General features: G+C 39.3%; 1 protein-coding gene across 1 annotated transcript; it reads right to left on the bottom strand.

The window, feature by feature from the left end:
- Window positions 1–1,751: 1,751 nt before the first annotated feature.
- Window positions 1,752–11,191, bottom strand: LOC106951126 (gamma-enolase). The gene is made up of 13 exons (XM_015038455.1): window positions 11,075–11,191; window positions 9,309–9,394; window positions 9,124–9,219; window positions 8,982–9,040; window positions 8,832–8,901; window positions 8,591–8,724; window positions 6,931–7,153; window positions 6,655–6,852; window positions 5,231–5,307; window positions 3,987–4,111; window positions 3,789–3,897; window positions 2,250–2,308; window positions 1,752–2,140 (listed from the first exon to the last, which is right to left on the bottom strand). Exons 2-13 carry the CDS (start codon window positions 9,391–9,393, stop codon window positions 2,071–2,073), a joined length of 1,305 nt encoding a protein of 434 aa, XP_014893941.1. The 5' UTR covers window position 9,394; window positions 11,075–11,191; the 3' UTR covers window positions 1,752–2,070.
- Between the last annotated feature and the right edge of the window lie 217 nt (window positions 11,192–11,408).

Below are 11,408 nucleotides of genomic sequence, written 5' to 3'. Positions count from 1 at the left end.
TTGTGTTTGTGGGTGTTTTTTTTTTTCTCTCTCTCTCTCCTTTTTTTTTTTTTTTTTTTTTTTGCTTTATGTTGCACGCCGACACGCACACCTCAGGGCCCAGGCGTCTGTCAGCAGAGCCTGGCGCTGGCTCATGTTGGAGCGGGATCCGACCATAACAATAACGCAGAAGAAATCTCCTGCTACTCCTTGCAGGGGGAAAAAAACCAGGGGTGCCAACTGCAGACTGTACAAATTGATGCCTCTTCCCCACCCCCTTTCGGTCCCCCCCTCTTTTTTTTTCTATTTTGCACCCCCCATCTCTCTCTCTCCCCCCTCTTTCTTCAAGACGACTTGCACTTTTTTGTACCCCCTCTCCAGTCTTACAGTCAAAATATTTAGAGAGAGCGAGAGAGAGAGAGAGAGGGATGCACGTCGGGTGAGGGAAAGGGAGAGTGGTGAGGGCGTGATTTGCATAAGGAGAGAAGGGGGGAGACATGAGGAGGAGGAGGAGGGAGGAAGAGAGGCGCAGAGAGAGGGCCAAAACTCTGAAGAGGGAGGGGATCAAGAGGGAGGGTCTCCTTAGACTAGTCCCTCCAGAGTCACCTTTACTACATGGAGAGCTTGAATAACTCGCCGCAGTAAACCTCAACGAGCAAAAACAACAACAACAAAACCATAAATGTCTGGTTTTAATAGATAAATGTGTGCGCTTCCGAGATTTTTCTACTGTGTCTTAACAAAGGAGCCTCGGACTCGTTTGGAAACAGTTGACTGTGTCTGTCTGGGAGAGGGTTGCAGCGGTGTGTCCAGTCAAGCGGCTCTGCAGACCTCCTCCTCCTCCCCGCTCCTGTCGTTCACTCCTTCTCCTCTCCCCTTCGCACAGCCCCCTGTCCCGTCTCCTATTGTGTGGTTACCGTGGCAACCCGTCCGGAGACTGTGCGCGGTGCGCCTGCGTGGCTCCAGACTTCCTTCATCATCATCATCATCATCGCCACCAGCAGCAAGCAGCCCGAGGAGGAGCAGCGGCGGCGGCGGCAGCAACAAGCGGCTTCGGCTGGAGCAGCGCCTCTCTGCTGGCGCGCCCTCTGCTGGCGGCTTTCGGAACTGACACTAAATGGGACACATTTGGTTTGGAAATAGGATAAAAGTAGCAAAAATACTCTGGTTAGGTGTTACCAAAGTTAGTTAGAGATGCCCAAAAAGTGTACTCAAGTAAGAGTAACACCACTTTTTACTTTTACTTGAGTATTTATTGTAGTAAACTTAAAATGAGACGAATCTAACTTACAACCTTTCAGTCAGGTATATTTAAGACATTATTTAATATTGATGAAAAAGTACAAGTTCCAACAAGCCATGTTTCCAGTTTCATAATCTGCCAGTAGAACTAGAACTTTTTCATCAATATTACGCAATTATTGCCTTATAACAAGCTCCTGTATCTGACTGAAAGTCACCTGTTATTTTTGTCCTTCAAGAATACAAAAACATTTACACTAGAAACTAAATCAAAATACTTTATATTTTGAACTTCTGTCAGTCCATTTTTCATTATACTGCATTTCTAATGCAGTATAATGTATTGTATTCAGTCAGAGGCTTGTTCAGATCTGCAGTAACACAGACCACTACAGGATCCCTGCCCACAGCTTTCTGTATATTCAACAAATCTTTGAAGAAATTTAGATAACATGAGTTAAAGCAACATTTAATCCCCATCTGGGATTAAGAAAGTATTTTCAAAATGAACTGAATCACTTTAAGAAACATTAAAGACGATATCATAACTTTATTGTTTCTTGACAATGTACCAGTAAATTGTTGCACTGAAACAGGAATTTGGCAAAACAACCTGGACTAACACCTTTCAGGAATGGATGAAAAGCACATAATACGAGGAAAAAAAATAACAAGACCACCAAGAGAAGTGTGACTTAACTTGTTGAGGCCTTAGATCAACACCGCCACAATGAGTTTTCTATTTTTTCAAAGACTTATTTATGAGTTATTTGGTGTGTTTGGGGCTCCACTGAAACAAGTGAGTACATAAAAACATTTGGTTTCTCGTGCTGCTGATGGCTCCGTCACTCAAAGGGCACTGGGGTTGCGGAAGTTGTGACCAGCGAAGCGGGCCTGGTCCCCCAGCTCCTCCTCAATCCTGAGAGGAAGACAGAAAACACAGAGGCATGGACGTGAAAGAGAAGAAATGCATAAATTACAGGCTCTGAAATGATATTTAAGAATGATGAAGTGAAACAGAGACTCACCTCATGAGCTGGTTGTATTTAGCCAGACGCTCCGACCGACATGGAGCACCAGTCTTGATCTAACAGAAAAAATGAAACATTTACACGCATGGCTGTTTTATTCTTAAGACCATTAAAAATGTTTGCTTATTGTTCTTAATGCTATCAAGTAGCATTTTCTGAATGAATATGTCCAAACTGCAGGTTTACAATTGCACCTGGTGCTTTTTCTCTTAAGCTATTATTGCTGTTTGTGATTATGCTGAACTTATGTGTATTTCTGCTAAATTTTTAACTACAAACACAAATTTCAACTATTATCAGGCTTTAAGTAAAACGATCTAACAGATGGATGAGAAAGGAACTAAAGTCAGTTAATTGCAACTATTTGTCCACATACCAGGGTTATAATAGTTTTTCATTATAGTTTAGTTTTAATTTGTTGTGATTTTTCTCTAATTCGGTTAGTGTCAATTAGTTTTTAGAGTGTGTTTACTAGTTTTTATTAGTTAAATATTCTTTAGTTTTTATTAGTTGTAGTAGTAGTATTAGTTTTTTATGATTTTTAAGTGTAAAATTCAAAAAAGTCAAAGCATCAGGATTAAGTATACATAGATTGGGTAAGGAATGCTCAACAGGATATTGAATAGCTAACTCTGGCGTTTTCTCCCAACATTTGCTGCTGCCATTTTGCAGACTGGCGCAGCATAGCCGCCAGGAGGATTATGGATTACCGTAATTTGTCGACAGCTGACATAAACTGCTTGTTAGATAAATGAAATTCACATCAGTTCGAAAGGCTAAGAAATAGATTCATAAACACAAAAATGAAGAATGTTATATCTATAATTTCAGTGCGTTTTAGTCGCTCGACTTAGTTATAATTAGATATATTTCCCCATTAACCCTTTCAGTGGTCACTACAGAGGACAGCTATCTAAAAGCCATTTTCTTGTGCTTCTTGTGGATTTTTATGTTATGTATGCACACAGACCACTGAAGTGGACACTAATGCATCATAAAATACTCTATCAACTACTGGCCATCAGCTGCAAATGCAATGAAAATTATTTTTGCTAAATCCAATATGGCCGACAGACAAAAAAGCATGCCAATCCCTTCTTCTACTGTAGACGACTCTTGGAGGTAAAAAAAATATATATATATTATGACATCAGAAAGCCTCTAAATAACAATACAACCGGTGTATTTTTCAAATAACAACTTTATATTTGGAGAAAATTACAATTGATCACCTAAAAAAAAAAAAAAAATTCCTTCCTTTTTTTATGCCTTAAGAAAATAATAATAAAAAAAAACTGGAAAAAAAAATCCTGACACAAAGGATCATAAGTCACAGATGAAAGGGTTAATTATCATTTTTATTTATTCAAGCTAACAAAAATATTTTCTCAATTTCAGTTTTCGTTATTTTGTTAGTTTTAGTCAACTATGATAACCTTGCGGACACATGCACTGAATGTGAAAACTTACACGTGAACCACAAAGATGTAAAACACAGACGAAGGGAAACATGATCCAGCGGGTTGAGCGTGTTACCTGTCCGGTGCAGAGACCGACCACCAGGTCGGCTATGAAGGTGTCCTCTGTCTCACCGGAGCGGTGGCTCACCATCACCCCCCAACCATTCTCCTGAGCCAGTTTGCACCTGAGAAGCAGCAGTAAGTGTCACATGCATGCAGCTTGGTGCACTGCAGGGACACATGTATGAGATTTAAAAACAGAGCAGTGACGCACGCTTTGATGGCCTCAGTCACAGAGCCAATCTGGTTGACTTTAAGCAGCAGACAGTTGCAGGCTTTTTCCTCCACTGCTCGCTGTATCCTGCGGGGGTTTGTCACAGTCAGATCATCTCCAACAACCTGCAGAGAAAAGTCCCAGAAAATTTGAAGAGATGTTTTGTTTTCCAGGAGAACTGGAGTTGACGACTACGTTGTCACTTTGGAAATATTTAAAGCAGTTATCACTAGCACATAGTCTCTGGGAGCTGCTGTTTACATTCTGTTTGTGCAGTTTTTCTTTGGTTAGTTGGTAATAAATAGAGTGCAATATCTTAGTTTTATTATTTAGAGTATAACTAATGGAGCAAGTTAGACTCTAATTGGCTGAATTTTCTCCCACAAGTTCTATCCATCTGAGTTAACTATTTTTTAAAGTTTGTGTTTTTAAAATTGTATATGGCATCTGGTTTGTGGGATTTAAAAAAAATATTACTGCTGTATTTTCAGTGGAAATTTTTTTTTATTACTATTATTTGTTCTTATTTATTGTTTTGTGATGTTTTTAAGTTATTAATTTCACCAGGTGATGGTGAGTACATATGATTAATTGACAATTAATCAGACTTTGACCATTTTTAAGCTTTGACTGGTCCATTCCAACATGTTTAACCATTAAGCTACCAAAGCTGTTGTGCTGTACAACATAAATATTAAATATGCCAGAATGATTTTTTTGAAATGTGCTTTAAATTCGTAATTTTACATACCTTTACTTAGTATTTGGTCTTATTGTCTTTCAAGAATATAACTTAATTTTACATTATGGGTATCCCTCCACAGGCCTCTGACTGTACCATAGTTTGCTGTAATTTTGGCCCATTCCTCCAGACAGAACTGCCATAACTGAGTCAGATTTGTGAGCTTTACATGATCTCAAACTTTCCATGGTGCTGAGATCAGGGCGTTATGATGGCCATTACAAAACACTGACTTTGGTGTCATTAAGCCATATTGTAGCTAATTTAGTGGTGTGCTTAGGGTCACTTTCCATTTGGAGGAACCATTTGCATTTCTTGGCTGATGTTTCCCAACATGCGGTTTTTCCCTTGACTTACTAATGTGACATTATGATACTACAACAACAAAAATATTGATATCTAGAAGAACAAATATGGAGGTTCTTGTTTCAGAGACCATGTCAGTGAAGTTCATTTTCTGTTTGAAGTCATCTAACTTCATAAAATGACAGTCCCATCTCACCTGGATGCCAACCGAAGCTGTAAACTGTGACCAAGCAGGCCAGTCGTCCTGGTCAAAAGGATCTTCAATTGACACAACTTGAGGAAAGAAATGGACATATAAGTCAAATACCGCATCCTGTTATGAAGGAAACAACAGAAGGGATGCTCCCGCATGAAGATGCTAATGATGCCATACACATTTCACGTTCCACAAGCTGCACACACACTCCTGTCAGCATAACAAGCCTTTCTGTGCTGTCACACATAATCAAAACATCCTCCACAGACCTGGGTGTCATGAGGAGAGAGCAGACTCTCCAGATATCTGCTTTTCTCTCTGCTTGCTAGCCCTCTAGCAAATAAAGGCAGGACTGTGCCACTGCTATCCAGAGAAAATGTGTTTACCAACAGCAGTGATGCAGTAACACTGAGAGTAATGGCCTTTCCGTTACAAATCTGCACAAATCTTTGTTGATATTCTGCTTATGTCCAAAAAAAACACAATTTTGCAATTGTGGTGTTTCCATTAAATAAGAAACACAATGACAATCACACGTGTTTACGTGCTTTGTCATTAAAAAAACATGCTGCATCATAATCCTGTCAAATCCTGTCACTACTTCCTGTCGTCTTCTTCGACCTTCTGGCCAGTAGTAATATCCAGCTGTTCCTGTTGTCTTGGTGTGATGACAAAGAAAGTATTTCCATTGCAGATTTGCGAAATTCATCTATTTCTATACAGACGAAAGGCAAACTTTTATCAAATATTAAGAATTTTTTTCAAAATTATGTTTCCATTAAGCAAATTTATTTTGCCATTTCCATTTGTGCAATACTATGCTTAATATAAACACGCTAATATAAAAAAAGAAACATGTTTTGGAACAAAAAAAAAGTTTTTGTGCAAGGATGTCGTTTTTCAGACACATCGAAACACATGTATTTTGCACATTTTTCGCATCACACCAGTCACGTGATCAACAGCCGAAAGTTACTGCTGGCGAAAACATTGAAGAAGATGACAGGAAGTAATAGGAGGGTGGTTTGTTTTTTTCAGACAATGTGAAACTCATAGCATCCACAATTAATAAAAAATTGTGTTCTGAATCCGTAGCTCTTCTGTAAAATCGCGGTCTACCATTTCCCCTAAATGCCTCACGGCTGACGTCTTCTCTGAGGGCTGATGAGCACTAGCTATGTTTGAATAATGAACATATTTCATTATAACTGTTTACATCCATCACTGTCATTGACTTATCGCTTGAACAAGCGTATTAAAGCATGATTTTAATTTAAATTCTTATTTAACGGAATTACGAAATTGTTTTTTTTTTTTTTTTTTTTTTGACATTAGCAGAATATCGACAAAGATTTGCGCACATTTCTAATGGAAACGCAGCTACTGCATGTCTCCGGGGGGGCTTAGAAACCTGCTATACCAACCTGGGTAATTGTTAATGAAGCCCTGGTAGATGCTGGCCAGCTCCTCAGCGCTGATGTTGCGGGCAGCGTTGGGCGGGGACTTAAAGTCCAGGTCATATTTACCCTCGCTGAAAAACTCAGAAGCGGCAACATCCATCCCAATCACCACTTTGTCAGTGAAGCCCGCCTTCTCTATGGCGGTCTTTATCAGCTCCAAGGCTGACGGAGAACAAGAAAAAAGCCAGTTAATACGGTATATAATAATAGGAATCGTTTTCTGGTGCGTGGACTTTTCACCTTCACTGTTCTCTTGAATATTAGGGGCGAACCCTCCTTCATCGCCCACGTTGGTAGCATCTTGGCCGTACTTCTCCTTTATGACGCTTCTCAGAGTCTGGTAAAGCTCCGCCCCCATCCTCAGCGCATCACGGAAAGACTCTGCACCCACAGGGAGAACCATGAACTCCTGCATGGCCAGTCTGTTACCAGCATGCGAGCCCCCGTTGATTACATTAAAGGCCTAAAAAAAAAAAAAAAAAAAAAACACAATGAGAGGAAGCTTTAACATTGTTCTAACGCATAATAAATATGGTTTGCTCTAAAATTAACAATATATATTGCGATAGACACATGATCAATAGAGCTGATGGTAAAATATTAAATATTTATCCAGAACCGCACAGCATTCTGGGGGATGTATGCAGAGGACAGAGTTTAAAAGGTCGGCGTCATCAACTAACTGACTCGCTCTTTGGTTTCCTAGCAACTACTTGTTGAGTAACTTGTGGTAACCTAGCAACAACTTGTTAAGTAACTTGAGGCCAACGTGCCTCATAACTGCGTTAAAATAAAAAAAACAGTAGCGTGGAGGGAAAACTGGAGAAAACAAGAAATGTCATGTCCCCATTTTTGCCGGAATTTAAGATATTTAACACATTTTCGGGGTAAGTTTTCAAACTTTTTCTCCAACACATTTTGAAAATAAAAACAATACAAATGGACTAAAAAAAGAATATTTTAATTCAGTATTACATGACATTTTATTACTGCTGTTAGTTTTCTGGTAGCATCAACGTTCTACAGTAGGGACAAGTTAAGCTAAAATTTAGCAACATTTTGTGTTTTTAAATGTCTCTCTCAGACACACTCTTTAAATGGAGGTAAATTTGTCTCATTATTCAATTATAAATATATTTCAAATAAAAAATAATGGTATAAATTGTGATTACTGCAATGAAAGATAAATGTGAATTTATATTTCATTCAAATAAAAATGTATTTGTGAACAGGATATTCCCCCAAAACCAGAAAGTTTGAGAATCATAATCAAAGTTTTATAAAATGGGCAAATAAAAGTTTGTGTTTTGCAAATCAAATTTTCTCCTTGTAAAAATAAATAAATAGTAATTGAATTTGAATAAAATTTAAACTTTGTAGACAACGTTTTTTTCGAAAATAAAATAGTCCATTAAATTATATATGTTGTATTTACCTCCATATACATACATCTGATTGGCCTGATTATATTATTGAATTTTAAGAAATAGTTATTTATTGATATTTTCACAAATTTATTGTTTTTCTACCAAAAAATTGGAGGAAAAAAAGTCTTCAGTTTTTATGAATGATAATTTTGTTTACAGAGACGTCATAATTAATTTTATTTGTTATTTTTGCTGTTCTGTTCATTTATTTTGGGATATTTAAAATGTGTTCCAGTTCCAGTGTTAAATGTTGATTAGAATTTAAAGTTTATTAATCTTTCAGAATGTGTTCTTGTGTTATTTTGTCATTAACATGATATCATTTGAACATGGTCTCAGAAAACAATATTATAATTTATTGCAATATTTTTTGGGACAATTTATCAACCAGGTAAATTTGTTATTGTGACGTATGAATAATTATATGTGAAAATTACAGTTTGAATGGTTATGAAAACAAAATAAAAGCTCACTGGAACTGGGAGGACGAGATCTCCGTTTCCTGCCAGATCAGCGATGTGACGGTACAGGGGAACGCCTTTCTCCGCGGCGCCCGCTTTGCATATAGCCAGCGACACTCCAAGAATAGAATTGGCCCCAAACTTGGCTGCGAGGAAACACAGAAGACGCCTCATCACACATGGATGCAGCTGATGCAGGCCGCTGCAGCTGCATGTCAGTGCGGATATCTCAGCACGAGAAACGCAGGCTCACATTTGTTGTCAGTGCCGTCCATTTCGATCATCGTGTTGTCCAGCTTCTCCTGCTCCAGGACACTCACTCCCTGGGAGGAAAGCAGGCTGTCACAAACAGAGTAAACAGATTTTTCATGCTTCTCCTGCTCCTTCAGCAGCTGATACTCACAGACTGCAGGAGAGCGGGCCCGAGGGTGTCATTAATGTGAGCAACAGCCTTGGTAACACCTTGAAGGACAAAAACAAACATTAAAATTCACCAGGAGGAAGCGGAGAGAAGAGAAGGATGGATGCATGCTGACGATTGTCACCTTTGCCCTTGTAGCGAGTCTTGTCGCCATCTCGGAGCTCCAGAGCCTCGTAGATGCCAGTCGACGCACCGCTGGGCACAGCCGCCCTGAACAGACCTGAATTAGGAAAACAGTGAGGGGGAAAGGGTTAAAGGTCAGAGAGACTGGAGGACATGATAGATGCTAAGGTAGTGTGTTTTTGTCACCTTTGGCTGTGTGCAGATCCACTTCCACAGTGGGGTTTCCTCTGGAGTCGAGGATCTCCCTGGCAACGATGTTCACTATAGACATCCTGCAAAATGTTAAATATTAGCCTCATCTTGATCTTTACAGCAGATTATGCTTAAAGGAACAGTATTATGCATTTTCAGCCACATAGTATGATTTTATAGCTCAATCAAGGAACTATGTTACCTTCAGTTATAAAAATGCTGCAAGTATTAAATATAAATTCAATTTAGCATCTTGCAAATGGGCCTCTGTCACTTTAAAGGGGCAGTGTTACATAAAATTAACTTTTATTTTATTTTTTTTTAGCTTTTCATCATGTTATAATGTTATTCCCTAATCAAAAACATACCTGGAGTGTTACCTTGATTCTTTAATGAATGTTTGAAAAAATCCTTTAATCTCCATGGCAACCATTCAGCTGTGCAAAACGCCTGGTTGGACCTAGCTCCGCCTTTGACAATGCAGCAGCTGCCATACTTCCACACAACTCCCTCCCTCAGCTCCTTCAGACTAGCCAGCAGCTATTAGTGGAACCTGGTAAAACTGTGCATCTGCTGAGCTCATTATAGGAGCTACTTCTTAGTGCAACACTGGTAGAAATGTTGTTAAAGGGTTAATAGAGGAGCCATGTTGTGATGACTTCCTGAAGGTGGGGTTTCAGAAAAATCAGGAGTTTTCAAAACAGCAGAGGCCCAATTTCAAGACGATAAACTACAAAGCCAAATTTCTTTTAAGTCGTATTTGATGTAACATTTTTATAACAACTGAAGGTAACATAGTTACTTGATTGTGCTTTAAAATGAGGGTATGTGGCTGGAAAACGCATAATACTGCCCCTTTAAGAAACTCACGCTCTTTCTGAAACTCCACATCATAACATGGCTCCTCCATTAAAACTTTAACAACATTTTTACCAGCGTTGCACTGAGAAGTAGCTGCTATAAGGAGAGTAGCAGATGCTCAGTTCCACCAGGTGTTTGCTAATTGTTGCTGGCTAGTCTGAAGGAGCTGAGTGGGGGTTTGTGCGGAAGCTTAAAAACTGCAACTCTGAGGAGGAGCTGTGCCTGGAAGGCGGGGCTAAGTCCAACCAGGCTTTGCACAGCTGAACTGTTACCATGGAGATTAAAGGATTTCTCAAACAAGCATGAAAGAATCAAAGCAAGACTCAAGGTGTGTTTTGATGAGGGAATAACATCATAACTTAATGCAAAGCTAAAAAAATAAAAAAAGTAGATTTTAACATAACACTGCTCCTTTAAGTCCATGCAGAAAAATATGACAGATGGAAATGAGCAAGTGAGGTGGGTGGCGATGAAAAATGGATGATAGGTCTTCAATAAAACAAGATAAAATGATCAAAATGCATTTCACTGCAGCCCACAGTCGTAAGGAAGAGCTTTCACACTTGCTTCCTCTCATGGACTCACACTGTGACTACAGTGACGCAGCCTGATGGATGGAAAGCTGTGGAAACTGGGCTCCCTGTGAAGAGGCTCTCACACGCAGTAAGAGCTGGAAACATAAATCAAAACCCAATAATGCATACCTATTAAAAAAAAAAAAACATTTCAGCCCTTGAGCCTGTCCAGAATCTGTGCAATCTCCGCCAGTGACTGATATTATGGACTAACGGAGGGGTGAGACAGAAGACAAACATGCAGCAGGGGAAGAGAGGGATGAGGAAGAGGATGCTTGGAGGGGATGGAAGAAGGAAATAGATCAATCTTTTTTTTAACGTTACCTGCTGTGTGTTTGATCCTGGTGGAGAGAGTCAGTCGGCAAATGACAGGGGGAGGCAGAGGGATGAGGAGCGGGGAGGAAGAGCGCTGAGAAAGTGTGACGTGAAAGGGGGGAGGGAGAGTGAGTCACGGGAAGAGGGAGCGAAACGAAAGATGGAGTGGCATGGCTGGAGTCATATGGATTTTTGTTTTAATTAGGATGAAGAAAATCTTCTTTTTTTTAAAAAAATCCTTTCATTTCACCAGCAAATTTCCTCATTTAAAAAAAAAAAAAAAAAAAAAAAAAAAAAAAGGTCTTTTGCTTTTACTCCCAAAAAGTCACCCACTCCCCCCCGG

This window comes from Poecilia latipinna, unplaced genomic scaffold, assembly GCF_001443285.1.
Source record: "Poecilia latipinna isolate Pla-1442-1.1 unplaced genomic scaffold, P_latipinna-1.0 Scaffold442, whole genome shotgun sequence".
NCBI classification, from domain to species: domain Eukaryota; kingdom Metazoa; phylum Chordata; class Actinopteri; order Cyprinodontiformes; family Poeciliidae; genus Poecilia; species Poecilia latipinna.
Note: the sequence above shows the minus strand (reverse complement) of the source record. Positions and strands in the feature narration are given on the sequence as shown.